This window comes from Ahaetulla prasina, chromosome 4, assembly GCF_028640845.1.
Source record: "Ahaetulla prasina isolate Xishuangbanna chromosome 4, ASM2864084v1, whole genome shotgun sequence".
Lineage (NCBI taxonomy): Eukaryota > Metazoa > Chordata > Lepidosauria > Squamata > Colubridae > Ahaetulla > Ahaetulla prasina.
This window is the reverse complement of record NC_080542.1, coordinates 39,372,730-39,390,140: the sequence shown is the minus strand read 5'-3', so window position 1 is coordinate 39,390,140 and position 17,411 is coordinate 39,372,730. Positions and strand designations below refer to the sequence as shown.

General features: G+C 38.8%; 1 protein-coding gene across 9 annotated transcripts in view; it reads right to left on the bottom strand.

Moving 5' to 3' along the window:
• Positions 1–17,411, bottom strand: part of ARHGAP23 (Rho GTPase activating protein 23) — a 223,291-nt gene that overhangs the window by 80,853 nt on the left and 125,027 nt on the right. For 8 of the 9 annotated variants that reach the window (XR_009154779.1, XM_058179571.1, XM_058179570.1 and 5 more), the window contains exons 3-5: positions 11,970–11,994; positions 4,719–4,811; positions 2,946–3,024 (exon numbers count right to left, since the gene is read on the bottom strand). Coding sequence is in view for 8 of the 9 variants with exons in the window: in XM_058179571.1 (XP_058035554.1) it covers positions 2,946–3,024; positions 4,719–4,811; positions 11,970–11,994 (197 nt within the window). In the remaining variant the exon portion in view is untranslated. Of the gene's footprint in view, positions 1–2,945; positions 3,025–4,718; positions 4,812–6,963; positions 6,986–11,969; positions 11,995–17,411 lie in introns of those variants that run through there. The other variant, XM_058179572.1, reaches the window with a different exon arrangement.

Below are 17,411 nucleotides of genomic sequence, written 5' to 3'. Positions count from 1 at the left end.
TAAATATTATGCGTAACCATTGATTTCTTCCTCCACAAATGCTCAACTTCAATTTGCAGATCGTGATATTTTGTTATTTTTCTCTAGCTGTTTCTCTTCGATTTGTGCATCACCTGGTATTGAAATATCAATGAACCAGACTTTTTTCTTTCCTACAGTAGTGATGTCAGGCATGTTGTGGGCCAGATGTCTGTCTGTTTTCTAAAGTTCCACATTGTTACTGTTATTGTTCTAGACTACCTACCTTTTGAATAATGAAAATGCAGGATTCAACAATGGATACAAATAACTTCTAATTGTTTTAAGGATTGACCTACAATTTGTCTCAATGGAAGCAAACTGCAGGCCTTTGGAAAAGCAATGAGTGAATAGTCAATAAAAGATTTTACAGGACTTGATATATCTGTAAATGTGTATGGATTTCAGTCTCACTCTAGACCTTCAGTGAAATATTAAATCAAGTTCTAACATTTTACTTTGTTTATAACTATCTGTGCATAAACACTGAAACTCAGTACAGAGAGCCAAACCGATTTCAGCAATATTAGTTTAGAATTCTGTATTCGTTATTTTCTTTCCCAAATAAAACCCCTTTTTGTTTGGTTTAAATTTAAAAAAATCTCACTAACAGTGTCTTCACCTGCAGAGTTGTAAGCTTAAGAGTTGTTGTTGTTTTAAAAGTAATGGTGAGAAGATAAGTTCTAATACATTTTCTCCATAGTTTTCAAACAATCTGATGAAACAATCTATTTTAGAAATTCACATAAAGGAAAAAAGTTCCCAGAAAAATTGCCACTGCCATACAAAGTCTGTATGATCATTCTGACTTTCAGTGTAAAAAAATGCCTGGCAATACACAGCCTTCTTGACTTTCCACATTTTCATTCAATTCAATTCAATTGCATTGAATTCCAATAGCTGCATGGACATCTGTGGGAAGTAGAATAATGGGAGACATAGGGCAACATAACTATATTAAATTACATATTTGCTATGTACAATGGTTGGGTACAATGGTTGGGGAGAATATATCATTATACCACAAAATTCATTTGGCTATTTACATGTCATGATTTGCACCAAACATCAATGGTATATCTTGAGCAAAATTCCCCTATGGAAAACTTTTCAGAAGTGTGCTTACATAACCACTAGGGGGAGACCTGCTCTTAAGAAACACCCTGAGAATTTTGGAGAAATCATCCAATTTTCATGTTGGGTATTATTTTTTGTGAGTAAATTCTGAATCTATCGGATTTGGGAGGAAAGCCAATCTGCTGTAGTGGTTAAGGCACATGTCTAAAAACCAGGAGACTGTGAGTTCTAGTCCCACTTTAAGCATGAAAGCCAGCTGGGTGACTTTGGTCTCTCAGCCTAACCTACTTCACAGGTTGCAGTTGTGACGAAATTAGGAGGAGGAAGGAATATTAGATATTGTTTTATAAATAAGTGGTGAACATAACAGGATAAAAAAACTAAGAAATAATGAATAAACTAAGTGCCAAATGACTAGTGCTACCCTTATTACCAGAACCAGATTAAAGGATGATTTATGTGTTAGGAAGTTTAAATTGATTCCATAATTAATTTTAGAGTCCTTGTAAAGACAATAGACTGACTGCCATGAGGAGTGTCCTTGTCCCCTACCATCCACACTTTTAACAGTAGGAAAGGGAAATGGAAGCAATGCCAAATTCTTAAGGTCACACAAATGAGATAAGGGTGAATAATTGACAGGCCCAATGAGGGGAATGAGAAAAGAAGAACCAAAATTTGTGACTAACAGAATAGACTTTGTATTGAGTCCTCTCCCTCAAAGCCAGCCCAAAATAAACAGTTAAGGCAATCACTTTGGCAGATCCAACTTAATAGATACTTGTGAAGTTAGTAGGCCAGCAATAATTATGTGGGGGAAATCCGTTATTTTTTCCCATATGATAAAAACATTTGGAGGATGTGGGGAAATAAGATGAAGAAAGCAAAAGGATGCAGCCAGCAGATTCCAAATACATGAAATGGAGTCAGCCTAGATCCATATTTAGCAAGCAGTTCATTTTAATTTTGAGCAAAGAAAAGGACTGTAACTTTTCTCTAAACCCAATTAAATCACACTGCCAAAAAAGACAATGGAGGAGATGACTAAGAGGCTTTTTTTATTTTCTTCTGCAAGCCCTAGCTACTATCTTCTAAGGCAGGGGTTCAGAGGTGGGTTTCAGCAGGTTCTGACCAGTTCTGGAGAACTAGTAGTGGAAATTCTGAGTAGTTGGGAGAACCAATAGTAAAAATTCTGACTGCCCCCATCCCCCCATCTATTCCCTGCCTCCCGAGTCCCAGCTAATCAGGAGGAAATGGGGATTTTGCAGTAACCTTCCCCTGGCGTGGGGTGGGAATGGAGATTTTGCGGTATCCTTCCCCTGCCACATCCACCAAGCCATGCCCATCAAGCCAGACCCACAGAACCAGTAGTAAAAAAATTTGAAACCTACCACTGCAGGAGTTCCTAAATCTTTTGCCATCAAACCTCTCTTAGTGTAATCGTAATTACACATTTCCCCTAAAAACGCAGATACTCCAATGTACACAAATAAACCATAAAAGCAATACAGTGAAACTTTGGAAAAGATTGATGACAATGCACTGAAGAGTTCTTCACAACTCCTCATAGTTTTGCTCTAAGACCAAATGCTTTGCTGCAATCTAGTAGTCAGGAGACTATTTGGAGGCCAGGTACAAAAGCCTTACAATCCTCCAACAGCATTTGAGAGGAGAAGAATAAAGAAAGAAAATGGCAGCAAGCACAAGTTTTTTTGCTTTCGCCTGGTTTTACCCATCTAATTGACAGAACCAGTTATATCTGTTCCCTGCTTCCAATGCTATGAAGTTCATAGGATAGTACTGGTATCTGTAACAGATCTGTAAAAGGAAGGATGGTGGAAACAACTCACCAGTTCTGTATGAGGCTGATAACCTGTGAATAGGTTTTCCCAATGATGCTTTCACCATTTACTTTAACTAGTCGATCTCCTGCAAAAAAAGATAGGAAAGTGAGAAAGCACAACTTTGTTACATCCATTGCATCTTGCACTGAAGGCAAAGAAGAGAAAAGAGAAAGCATATTTTAACTGATAAAATTTGCCAAATCATTGTTATTATTTATTCATTCATTTAACTTATATGCCACCCATCTTGTCTAGCGGCAACTCTAGTCAGCGTATAACCAAGTAAAAACAAGATAAAGCACTCAAAGATTAATATTAAAATTAACATTAAAATTCACAAGGAGAGCAAGAAAGAAAGCAAGGTACAAACTACATTTTTTTCCAAAAAAACCCCCAAAAAACAAAAACCACCTTTGAATATAGATGTTCTGCAGTAGGGAAAGTAACACTTTAAAAACAGCGTAACTTGAAAGTAAAACAGATGCTTTTTGGAATAAAGTAATTGTTTTTTAAAAATGTGTTATTTCAAGTTCTAAAAAGAACAAAAATCAAAGGTAAAAAGACACAAATCGACAGAAAATAGAAAAAAGAAGGAAAAAACAAAAACATATTATATTATTAATATAGGAAATCATTCCAGCCAAATTTTATGTACTTTGTTAAAACTTGAACAGATGGAATATCGATCAGTTTTTCCATTACATTAATGGAGGCAATTTATAAATAGAAAGCAGGTTACTTTCCATTCAAATTTGTAAATCTCGAATTTGTAAATCTCGAATATTCTCTTTCAAGAGAGATTGCTGAGATCCATGATGGTAAATCTGCATTTCCTCATGCAATGATAATAAATCTATGGTGGAGATCAGCTATAAATGGTTCCTTTTTGCCTAAAGTCTCATTTAAAATGGAAACTGGTTAGGAGCTTTAATTAATATCGAAGACTATAAGCTTATTCTGGAAAAAGCTGGTATCTTCAGACAGAACCTGATAGATGGGTAGGAAAACAAATTCCACACTATTTCCTGATTTGTATAGAGAAATAAAGAATCATAGGGAACAAAGTTTTAATGTATACAGTAAAACCAAGGAAATTGGGAGAGATGAACGTGTATAAGGCAGCAACATGGAGTATTTTCCATATTTGCACAGTGCTCATTTTAGTTTACTAATACGAAGATCTCCAAATAACTTAGCATGAAAAAAGAGGAGGAAAAAATCAAATGAGAATTGTTTCTTCAAACTTCTACATAAAGTCATGTTATACAAAACTCTTAAGTGGGCCAGTAATGAGGATCTTGGTGCATTAATTAACCTCCCAAGAGGTAAATGTAGCCATGCATAAGATTTAACTTATTCCTCTGTCCCAAGTGTCTTGGCAACTGCTGATGTGAGGTGAAGAGATCCTTATCTCTTACATAATTGAGATATCCAGTGAAAAAGGATTCACAGACATTCCAACTCTATATCAGGTTTAGTTTTTACTCTTCAAGAAGAGAAACAGAAAAAAGGGGGGGGGAGGAAAACCTTGAAACTTTTCAATAGCATGTGGAATTTCTCTCTCCCCAGCCCCACTTTCTGCTGCAGTCTACTTCAGGAAAAAAGAAAAGGATGTGATGCAGGAGGAAATCTCTAGGAAGACTGCTTGTTTCAACATAGATCCAACCATCCCCATGCGCTATTAGTGCGTAGTAGTTACTAACAGGGAATAGGGGAAATGGGTTGATCATGTCATTAGAATACTGACATATAGCTGTAATAAAGACATTCGTGTCTTACCTGTCTGGAGACCAGCCTGGTGTGCTGGCCCATCTTCCTTTACATTTTTGACAAAGATGGTGTCCATGGGTTCCAACCGGTTCCGTGGAGGCGCTGCATGTTGATGATTAAATATATATATGTATATAGTACCAGGAATTTGGATACCTATCTTATTTATTTGTATGTTCTATGATAAAGCCATGCAGAATTCTGAGACCTGAATTATGGCAACAAATTATTCGGCAGGCTGTCTATGAGATTAAATGAAATGGGAACTTTATACAAAATTATCCCAACATTCCCTGAAAAATAATCATATGGTATTACAAAACCCATGAACAGAAAGAAAAAGAGGACAAACAACAAAGTAGATGGATTTAATTACAGCAGCAATGGCCACCTGAACAACCATACTGAAGGTAGATCATCATGGAAAAAATCTATTTATATGGTCACTAAGAGCTGATATCAATGTGATGGCACATTATCATCATCATACAATTCAAAAAAAGTGGACAGCTGTCTTCCATGACTACTACAACACTGCCCTGATTTAACTATTCCTTCAGTGCCTACTTCTTGAAGGGAGCATCCAGAAAAGTCAAAATATTATTATGAAAGAGAAAGAGAAAAAAATGCATTTCTGATGGCATCAAGTCTGCTCAATTTAGTATTCTGCTTGAAGGCACTGGAATTGCACCCTGTCTTCCAAATGGGAAAATGAAAAAAAATCTACCATGGTTAATTAAAACTTAACTGACTTCACACTAATCCTCTTACAGTGCCTTTAAAAAAACACTGAAATTGCCTCTCAACTTTCAGATCCTTGATGTCCTATCATTCTTTTAAAAGACTTAACAGATATGACTACAAACTCTCCATCACATGGATCCTTTCTCAGATTTTTTCCAACCAGTATGAACATTGCTGAGAATTCTGGAACTGTAGTCCACATATCAACAAGGCACTTAAATTAGGGAAGGTTGGATTCATTTTGAAAAGAGGGCTTATAAATCTAGATACAATACCGTATCTAAATATAAAATGTGTGGTTGTTTGGAAGACTTCAAACCGAATATATAATATATTATAATATATTATATATTTGGTTTGAAGTCTTCAAAACAAATCACACATTTTTTTCTTTTTACCTAAATATATATAATAGAAATTCAATTGTAATTTTAACATGGAGAAAGATATTTATAATTGACTTCCATCTTACTATGGGTTGGGAGGTCCACTGGGTTTTGACTTAAGCAAAAATTATATTGCCAAACACCACCTAACCATTTTCAGTGGGTCACTTTTTGGCAAAGTAAATGAATGCAATCCACAAAAGGAATATTATATATATAGTGCTACTCCCATAGACACTGCTCTCCTTTTCACCCCTCCTACATACTCCTTCACCCAAATTTATTTGGTCCCCCAAAGAGAGAGAGCCAGTTTACTAATAGCCCGTATGTACATTATCTGTCTCTCACTGGTGCGATGATGCTAATCTATAGCATTTCCTATCAATGGGGTCTGTGGGAGTGTTGGAGGATGGTCTTGCATGCCCTTCCCCACAGGCTCATTGGGTTGCAATTATGCTTCTGGGCCCACCTGGCAGTGAATGCCACCTCTGCCATCCTGTGGCCCAAAGAGTCATATGTCAGTCTCTGTGGGGGATGAATCTTGATTCTCTCGGTTCAGCTGGGGTAGACAGGACTTTCTCTAGGGGTATGGCAGGCTTAGGTATCTTGGTTGTCTCTCATTTTGCATTTCTGGCTGTTGTGTGGAGTGCTCACTGGCCTGCCTTACTAGTGCTCCTATTTCTGCATATGGGGCACAAATTCAGGTATTTCTGACCTAAGTGCTCCTGGTCCAGTATTCATGTCTGACATGGGTGGGTCCACTTCAAAGACCTTGAGTGACAATAACCAGTTCATATATCTCTCCTCCTAATCCCTGTCCTCCTCTTTCTTCAGCACAGAAGAGACGGCTGTGTATAGATCACTGGAATCCTCTTTTCTGGGCAGGGTTCTACGGGTGGTAATCTATGCTGCTGGGAGATACGTACTGCCTAATTCAGAGGTAGGAGATTGTTTCTCTACCACATCTTCAGTGGTCCCATGGCCTCTTCCGGTATACTGGTAGTCAGTTTCTCACAGATAAGGTAAAGTTGGGAGCTCCACCAATCAGCTAGTTTAGGTTTCCCTGGCATGCCCAGATTCCTCAGTAGCACTTGATCACCTGGCTGCAAGCTCTGGATTCTCACCTTCAGGTCATCGATCCTTTTGTTCCTGCAATCTCGGGTCTCTGAGATAGATTGGCCCCTCTTGTATGCAGTTTTCAGATTCCTCTTCAACCTGTCCACATAATTTCAGTACAAGGCCAATAAGGTCTGGTCTAATGAAACCCAAATGCTAAGTCTACTGGCAGTTGGGCTTCCCTCCCAAACATCAGCCGTAGGGAGAGTATCCAGTAACATCTTTTTCCATACTGTTGTATGCATGCATCATGGCAGAAATGTGTCAAGTCCAGTGCTGCTTTTGCTCTGCAAGTTCAGTGTTCCTAACATATCAAGGAGAGTGTGGTTACACTTCACAGATCCCTTTGAGGATGACAGGGAGTTGTGCAGATCCCTTTGAGGATGACAGGGAGTTGCGAACGAATTCTGGATGCCCAGCAAGTTGAGCAATTGTTTGATGAGCCAACCTCTCAAAGTCTCTGCCTTGATCAGAGTGTATTCACTGGGGCAGCCCATAATGAAAAAAGAAATTCTCCAATAGAACCTTGGCTACCATGCCCATTGGTTTTCATTGGGAATGCTTATGTATAATGAGTGGTCTGTCACCACTAATACATTCCCCTGCTCACTAGTATCAGGTTCTAGATACAGAAAGTCAATGAAGACTAGCTCTAAGGGTCCTTGACTGTGTAGGTGGAGCAAACCTCGAAGGTAGGGTCTTTCACTGAATGCAGCATATACAGTGCAACTTCTGCTCTCATACATGGCCAATAGAACTAATCCCTCAATAGTTTGAAGATCCTTTCTGGCCCCAAATATACATGGCCGTCGTCTAATGTGATTAGTACTGCTTCTCTATGTTTCTCTGGGAGGAACAGCTACCACTTTTCCTCAAGGCCATAGGAGAGGCCCCTTCAATAAACCACCCCACTCCAAAGCTGGAACCATTCACATTCTTTAAGCAGCAGCCAGGCTGTCTTCAGGGAGTCAGTCAACAAGACTTCCCAACAACCACTCTGCACAGTCCTCAAGGTCAGTCCACAGAGTGGCTCTTCCACTTGATCCCTTCTCAAATTCTTCTTGGTTAATATCTGGCAGCCCCCCTCCTCTCATCTGGGTGGAATTGCAGTACAACTTGAGGATACTCGCAGTTGTGAGCCCAACAGCCTCCGCTCCCTCTGTTCCTCTAACCCAGTGTTCATCCTTCGATATATGGCTTGTATAGCTTTTGGGGATATCCTAGTCCACTCTTTGCCAGTGGCTTTAGTGCCATGAGGTCTTCTCAATAAGGCATCTGCTTCTCAGTTTCCTATTCCGGGCCGGTACTTTAGGCTGAAACGGAATCTGGGCAAAGCAGCTAACCATTGATGTTGTGTCAAAAGTTTCAGAGTATCCAACAACTGGGGAGGCAAATGTTAGCTGAATAGGTAGACACCCTCATCTGGGAATCCCTCCATTGCCCCAAATCTCCAAATTGCCCAACTTTTGTATGGTCAGGTGCTTCAGGTGCCTATCATAGTAATCCTGGTACAGTAATATCTCTTGCGCACCCAAGTCCAAGGGGCCCTTGTGTAAATGCCCTGCACTTGTACCTGCACCATTGAGGAAGAGCCCATCAGCTGTTCAGGGATCTCAGCAGTGAGGGAGACAGAACCTGGTCTGACACACCTGGTCTGGTGCCATGCTTGGGCACTTCTGTGAGTCTCTGAATGCTGCTGTCAGACCCTTGTCACTTTGTCCTCAGCAGGCCCTTTTGTATGGAAGCTAAAGGAAGTGCTCTCATCCCTCCTGTCACTGAGGGGTTTTTGGTGAAACTCCACTCACAAGGTAATGCCTGAGACTCTAATTGGCCATACCTTTGGCTTGAGCTAAGCTAACTTTGCTGGACACCCAGTTGGCTCTCTCACTGGGGCCCTCTGTGATTTCCTGACTGGGCCAGGTTTTGGGTTTGGGGGGCTTTATGCAAGTATGGCTGCAGTGCCCTGTACTCCCACAGTTGTAGCAGATCATCTGCCTCAGATGAGGTGGAAGAGTCCATCCCTGCATTGGACAGTCCAGCTAGGCCTCCCTTCATGAAGCTATTTAGCTGTTAAATGGGATATTTGTATTTCCATAGCAGTGAGCCTGGGATCATTCCCCCCCCCCCGTGTTCCTCACTCCCACTCTTCAAGCTCATTCTGGGGATAAGTTGGCTATGGCCTCTTTAACTTCCTCCACCACTTCTGTTTGCTTAACTCTCCTTATGAGCTCATGATACCCCCATGTATTCCTCTCAGCCAGGATCTTTAGCCGATTCCAGATTGGGTCTGAAATTTAAAAATCCTGTGAACCTTCTCCATCCTGGCCCATTCTACTTAAACTAAGTCCATCCCTTTTCTTTCCACAATTTGACATAGCAACCTGTTCAGGTGTCTGATGTATTCAAACAACCTTTCACCTCTCTTATGGTACGTTTGCTCAAACTGCAACAGCCAGCTACAAACTTTTGGCAGGTCCGAGCAGTAAACAAAGATTATCACACACAGTGAAATGCCTTCAGCTGTTAAGCTTCTAAAAGCTTCTGCCACGGGACCCTTTAGATTCTCTCTAACACTCAACTTCTTTTGGGCATCTGATACATCCCATTCTTCCACTGCCTGCATAACCTGCTCCAGTCAAAGTTCGTATTCTTCCCCCTCTGGCCCTTGCTGTATCCCCAAAAAGATATGAACCTTCTTGTACCCAGCACCCCCCCCATAGTGGCTGCCTATCTGGGTTTGGCTAGATGTCTGGCTTCCTATATCCTGGGCAGACCCTGCTCCTGATGCCCCTGCAGTGACCAAGATGCATGTATTGTGCAGCCAAAGTATTCGTTGAAAGTCAGGTGTACAACCCTAGCCTAGGTGTACATCCACAGTCAATTGAAGGCTCTTAACCCCAAAGCATTCTGGGATCCTTTTCTTCCACTCTAATAGCACATAGAGTGAGAAGAGTCCCTGTCCACTTTGTATCTACCATGTAAACCCTCTGATCTTGGACATGGGCCCTCATTGCCAGTAGGATTTGTTCTTTTGACCAGGCAACCTCAGGGGGGTCAATTGCTACACTTGTCTCTATCTCACTGCTCTGTTCTGTTCCTCACACCATTTAGTGACATGGGTGGAATCCATTTGGCTCATCACTCTGAATAGGGCAAATACTTTTTGGAGAAAGGATAAAAAGAGATCCCAGATGAGCCCCCACTTGTAGCATTACGCCCAAAATGGCCACGAAAATCCAGCTCCCTCTTCCCTTTTCCCCAAATAACTTGGTGTCTTTTGGTTCATAGCTACTGAGACAAAGAGTCTCAGGATCTCTCATTTTGAATGTTCGTCTTGTCACCTCTACCTCAGTTCATCTCCTCAGTCTCTCTCTGATCGCTTTCTCACCACTCTTTCTGGGTTAGCTTCGTTCCTTCCCTCTCTCTGGATCAGTGTTGCTCCCTTTCTCTCTCTTTGGACTGGCTTCGCTCACTCTCCCCACCTCTCTGTCTCCCAGGCAGCCCCGCTAAGCAGGGACCAGGTGGCAAGGTGGTGACAGGGTAAGCTGATAAATGCTTACCCCTCTCTCCCTTCTCTCACCTCATCCTCATCTGTTTCCTTTTCCCCATCTACACTGTCTCTCTTTCCCCTCCTGCTCTTCGCTGTCTTCCTTGCTCTGTCTGAATTTCTCTCCAGCTTTCCTTCATCCCTTCTTTCTCCTTCCCTACACCATGAGTCTCCTTTCCTTTTTATCTCCCCTTTCCCCTGGGCTGCCCCTTCCCCCCTAATTTCTGGCGGGTCTCTCTGGGGTGCCACGTGGCAATTGGGAGCCCCGGATCACCTGCGTTACTCAGCAGGAGTTCCGGGACTCCCTTTGCTACCTAGATGATCACATCCATCAACGCTGCTCTTCTCCTGCACCTGGTTGATCATGCTACATATGGTAATTGGATATCAAGTTTTATAGTTTCCTGACTTTGTATACAACAAAGGCAAACAAACAAACTGGAGGGTGGTGAAGGGAGGGGGAGTTTGCCAACAATTTGTGGTTCTTCCTCCAGATTGAGATTTTCTGTATGTACATGGCCCTGCTTTCTTGTGGGCCTTGTAGGTTACTGCAGAAGGCTAATGTTGTATCCTTCTAAATAAAAATATGCCTTTCACTGCATTGGACTATTTATAAGAGTGATGGTCTTTGCATGCATATCAAGAATTCTATTTGTGACATTACAGCAATTTTGCAAATGGAGAGAGCTTAATGCATGGTTTGACTAGTCTTGTCTGGGCTCAAAAGCAAAGCAGGGCTGAGCCTGCTGAATATGTGGATGAAAGTTATAGTGAGTTTTAGGCAAGCTAGAATGGGAAATCAAAAACATCCCGAAGGCAGCAATGGTAAAGCACTTTTGTAGTGTTGCCGATAAAATTATGCATATGCATCCATGAGATCACCAGAGGTCAAGCCTGACTCATAACAGATTTTATGTTTTTATTCACTGAAGCACAAAGAGTATGATGTAAATCAATCCTAACCTGTCTTCAGCAGGAGGGAGAAAGGGAGGGAAAACAAATATAACAAAAATTAATTAGAATGCATGGGTGAGTTAAAATATCCAATGTATTGCATTAAAGAATAATGTGGAAATAGGGTAAGCATAAGGAAAGAAAGGGGACTAATGAGAAGAAATAATCCCTAAAAGAAGGCAAGCACCAGTAGAGCCACCCATACAGAATCTTACCAGTGAGGCTTGCTTTTTCTGAGCTGATGGGAAAGGTAAGACACAGGGAACAACCAATAAGAATCTGCAATGGCTGTAATAGGGACCGAGCACCAACCCATCTGTTGTCAAATCACCACAATCAAGACTCAAAATTTTAAAATTGACTTTAGGAACAGAAGCAGCATAAGACACAAGCAGGTTAAACTGACATGAAGAATTGTGTACACTTCCTCCCTCAACACCTTGACTTTAATGACATTAAACATTCTGTTTAGTCCTTGTCCTAAGGAATGATCAAAGAAATACAGCAACATACCTGTTCTGTTTCCATTTTCTTCTTCCTGAAAGACAGGGGGAAAAAAGGATGTTAAAACACACATAACACGTACATTATACACAGATGTTCAGGGGACGAGTCCTTTATCATTTTACTTTTTTTTTTTTTTTTGTATAATTGCTCTACTGGAGTGTCCTTCCCTCTCCAAAATATTTAACCTTACACTGGACAAAACAGTAGGTAGAATAATTTGAGTAACTAATCCTAAAAGAAAAGTAACTATTAAAAAGGAAAGTTAAGCCTACTAACTTTTCTTTTTTAAAAAATCACAAAATTTCATGTACTGCTATATTATGTTGCTTGAGCCGTAGAGATGCTGATAAAAAGACATATAGGTTTGCCTCCTATTTTTAGCTGTTTGATAAGATTTATAATACAATCCAATGTCTGTGCATTTAACTTAGGCATTTCTCATAGATCAAAAAGTCATAAATGACACACCAGATTGAAAATATCCATAATTACTGATGTTGCAACAGAAATGCTTGTTACTACTTACATTCAATATTAATATAATAAAACATTTCTATATAAAACTGATGTTTTTAGAAAACCTGTAATTCTTTTTTTTAAATCCAGAGTAGTGAAGAAGAGGAAAATTATGTTCTGCCATTTTGGTCATAAGATGGACGCAACAATCCTGAGGACCCAGATTGTTGGGGGGGCAATAAGTTGACTTTGTATATAAATATACAAATAGAATGAGACTATTGCCTTACACAATGTAAGCCGCCCTGAGTCTTCGGAGAAGGGCGGGATATAAATGTAAAAAAAAAACAAAACCACCAATCCTAACCCAGACAAAAGACTGGGGATGAATTTCAAGTTTTTACTGTTAGTATGTTCAGATGATGGAACTATTACAGAATGGTTTGCAGATGTGTGTGTGTGTGTTTTGCAAACTAACAAAGACGCTGAAAGGGTTTTTTCTCAACTGAAGCCAATATGCAAGATTAAAGAAATGGTGCAAAATTCAATTCCTGCTTTCTAAATAGACTGGCACTTCATAATATGTCTAAGTGCCACTTGCAGGAAAGGGTTATAGTTCTAATTTATTTTTGTTTGTTTGTTTGATTGTTCAGTTTCTATGACTGCCCACCTCAGTCTATGATTCTGATTGGGTTATAATTAAAAAAATATTTATAAACATTTTAAAACAATAAAAACAGTAAAACCAATAAAAACACTAAAACATCCAAATTAAATATATATATATATATATATAGGAGCAAGATACTTGGCCAGTTTAGCAATAAAGCCAGGAACAGTGCCTTTAATACATTCCGCCCCAGGCTCAGGAACATAGCCATGTTTTAGGGCCTTAAGAAAAGCTAACAGGACTAGGGACATTCTAATGCTCATGTTGGTATACAATTCTAATGTATGTATTACTGAAAGCAAATAATTGTTTATTGTATGTGGCATTTTCACTTATATAAATATTTTTGTTAATATATGTAATGTGCATCCTGATTTTTTACACAAACGTTTTTTATTTAAGAACAGTGCAAAATTTACAGAATGTAGTCTGTAGTAAATACACCTATTTAGTTCTGAACTGCTGTAATACAAATGTCGTTAATATTATTGTAAAAACAAGGGAACCCGAGATACTGTGGAAGCAAAGATTACTACCAAGAATGTCATCAGCATTGCTAACAGGCGAGAAAGGAACTTTCAAATGCTGCCTTACTTTGGCTCACTTCTGCACCTGTTGTATTCCCCTAAATTCACCAGGGGTCCTTTTATTACAACTGAGCAGCCATGAGTTCAGTTCACACTGGCCAGCCTATTATATTCCAAAACTAAATCTTATTTTCAGTGCTATAAACAAAGTGTCTACATTCTACTGGGTTTGATCTAGTCTAGTCATGCTGAAATGAATGAAGCAAATTAATCTTAACTGAAAGCCAATTGATTTAGATGAATCTCCTGTAGTATAATGTACAATACTACACAACATAGTATCAACAGTATAGAGACCTTCAAATTTCTAGGTTTGCAAGATCTAAAATGGACAGCTAACATCAAAAAGGGCCTCTGGTGGCTCAACGGACTAAGACAGTCTGTTATTAACACAGCTGCTTGCAATTACTGTAAGTTCTAGTCCCACCAGGCCCTTCCATCCTTTATAAGGTAGGTAAAATGAGGACCCAGATTGTTGGGGGCAATAAGTTGACTTTGTATATAATATACAAATGGATGAAGACTATTGCTTAACATAGTGTAAGACGCCCTGAGTCTTCGGAGAAGGGCGGGATATAAATGCAAATAAAAAAAAAACATTATCAAAAAAGCACAACAAAGAATGTTCTTTCTATGCCAACTCAGAAAGCTCAGACTGCCCAAGGAGTTGCTATTATAGTTCTATAAAGGAATTATTGAGTCTGTCATCTGCAACTCTATAACTGTCTGGTTAGGTTCTGCAACCCAACAAGGCAGACACAGACTCCGGAGGATAATTAGAACTGCAGAAAAAACAATTGTTACCAAGCTGCCTTCCATTGAGGACCTGTATATTACACGAGTCAAAAAGAGGGCTGTGAAAATATTTACAGGCCCCCCACATCTTGAACATAAACTGTTTCAACTCCTACCCTCAAAACGACGCTATAGAGCGCTGCACACCAGAACAGCTAGACACAAGAATAGTTTTTTCCCAAACGCCATCACTCTGCTAAATAAATAATTCCTTCAACACTGTCAAACTATTTACTAAATCTGCACTACTATTAATCTTCTCATCATTTCCATCACCCATCTCCTTCCACTTATGACTGTATGGCTGTAACTTTGATGCTTGTATCCTTACGATTTATATTGATATTGACTGTTTCCTGATTGCTTATTTGTATCCTATGACTATCATTAAGTGTTGTACCTTATGATTCTTGATGAATATATCTTTTCATTTATGTACACTGGAAGCACATGCACCAAAACAAATTCCTTGTTTGTCCAATCACACTTGGCCAATAAAAAATTCTATTCTATTCTATTCTATTCTATTCTATTCTATTCTATTCGTCTGATTGCAGTCTGATGGAATTGACACACTATATTAATAACACTTTTTTTCAGACATACTGCACTTTTTGCTTTGCTTTAACCTCTGAAATTAAGTTGAGTAATAATATAGCCTCCTTTAATAACATTTAGTATTACCTATGTTTGGCTATTGTAAAATGAAAAATCCACATGGTTTTTGTTCTCAACTTATGAACACAATTGGGACTAGAATTTCCATTGCTAAGCAAGGTAATTGTTAAGTCAATCACTGCAGTTTTTAAGTGAATCACATGATAATAAAGCAAATTCAACTTTCTCCATTGACTTGGTTGTCAGAAGCCAGCTGGGAAGGTCATAAATGGTGATCATATGACCCAGGGATGCTGCAAATATATGCCAAGTGCCCAAATTTTGGACAAGTGACTGGTAGGATGATGTGATGGTTATAAGTGTGAGAATCTATTATAAGCCACTTTTTGCAGTGCTGTTGTAATTTCAAACTGTCACTAAAAGAATGAATATAAGTCAAGGACTACCTATAAAATTCTTGATGTATACTGTGAAATTGTTATTTTTCTCTTTTTTAAACTGAGGATAACAGATCCCATTCATGCTTCTGTGTGAAACACCACATGTTTTTTGGAACTGCATAATTTCTTTATCATTAAGTTGGCTATCTACAAATATAGTGACTAATGTTCAATCTTTGGAACATTTATTTGTAGATTTTATGGCATGATTATTTTAAATGTGACTATCCATCAATTTATGTAGTTACTAAAGCATTTAGTGGCTTCCCTGATTTATACTGTTAACCAAAACAGGTATACAGTTAAGCTAAAAACAAGTTTTAGAATCATTACTATGTATATAATTTATAAGATCTGTATCAGCATTTGAAGCCATCATGTAAGTCAATTATCCACATACTGATTCCCATCTTACTCTATCTCAAAGCTTCTGTAAATGAAATATTTTCAATCTACTGTAGAATTATGGCCTCTCTGCTATCATGTGTTCTTTTCAAAAGCTAAGTTGATTTGTCAGATAGCCGAAGATATTCAAACAGTAATGGTTACAATCAAGCCAAAGATGAGCACTTTTAAGGGATATGTTGGCTTACATTTTCTCATTTAAACTGAATAGTTCTCATTGACTTGTACCTTCCTTCTTTTTCCCATGTTTGAGCCACAACTAACTTAGAACAATTCCTTAATTAATAGTTACTTGATCAATTATATTTGTTATTTCTCATAAATAACATCCCATTTTCAGCTTCTATATTGCAATCTTCTATCCCACATATAAACTTTGGCCAACTTTGCTTTTAAGTTTTCAGTTAAGCTAAGCATAAAATTACATATAATTCAAACCAGCCTTAAAATAGAAGAGCTAACCATGGCAAACAGATGTCATATCCAGAAAACTTAACATCATCCTGTAAAGGAAAAAACTCGGTTCCCTGTTCCACTCCCACTACCCAAATCAGCAGAAAAACAATGTGCATGTACAGTGTGTACAATTAAAGCCAAGGAAAAGGGAAGAAAGGAAGGAAAATATAAAAGTTACCCACCCATCACAGTTAGTGCTTTTTGAGAGAAGAATTCAGAGTACAATGGTTTTCTTAGTACAATGCTGGATAAGAATGACAAGGAAGCAAATCTTTTTTTGTACTGTGATCAGTTAGAAAAGGACTCTGTTCCAGCTGTTACACAAAAATGTTTCTATAAAGGTTTGAATTTCCCATTAAGTTTCACTGTTATTACAAAAGGAAACTATGATCCACATCCTGTTCCTCAACATTTAAGCCAAAAGGACATTGGCCAGGTGGGCTAAAGCTCCCTGGGATGTATTGCCAACTCTTTTATTGTAGCAACAGTACTGTGCAAATCACCTAGTGCCAGGATATTTTTGATCAAAAAAGCCAGTTCCCGAGTCACTGAATGGGCATTTAAGCATCCTCTTAACCATTTGATTAATTAATTAGGTTTAGGGATGATTGGTTCAATTTACCTTATAAATACAGATTTGAATTTCTCAAGCTAATACATAAAGGAAAAATAATCAGTTATATTCCAATAATCCAATCCCAAGAGAAGGGAGCATTCCCTTTCCTAAATTATATTTTTTTCAACAAAGGGAAATAGAATGGCAGTTTCTAGACACAATAATGTCTTCTGCCTCCTGCTTGTTTGTTCCAACTTTCATCCATATGAACACAGTGACAATTGGAAACTATAAGTGAGAGTTGTTTGTAAAAATTTTTTTACATTTATCTAATTTAATGTTGTATTATTCTGAATATTTTTTCTTGTAGTTAAGTATAAATTAAATCTCTGAAGCTTGTGTCCGAGAATTAATTCGAAGTGGGAAAGACTTTGATTTCAAACCTTAATGCCAGCATATTTCCTT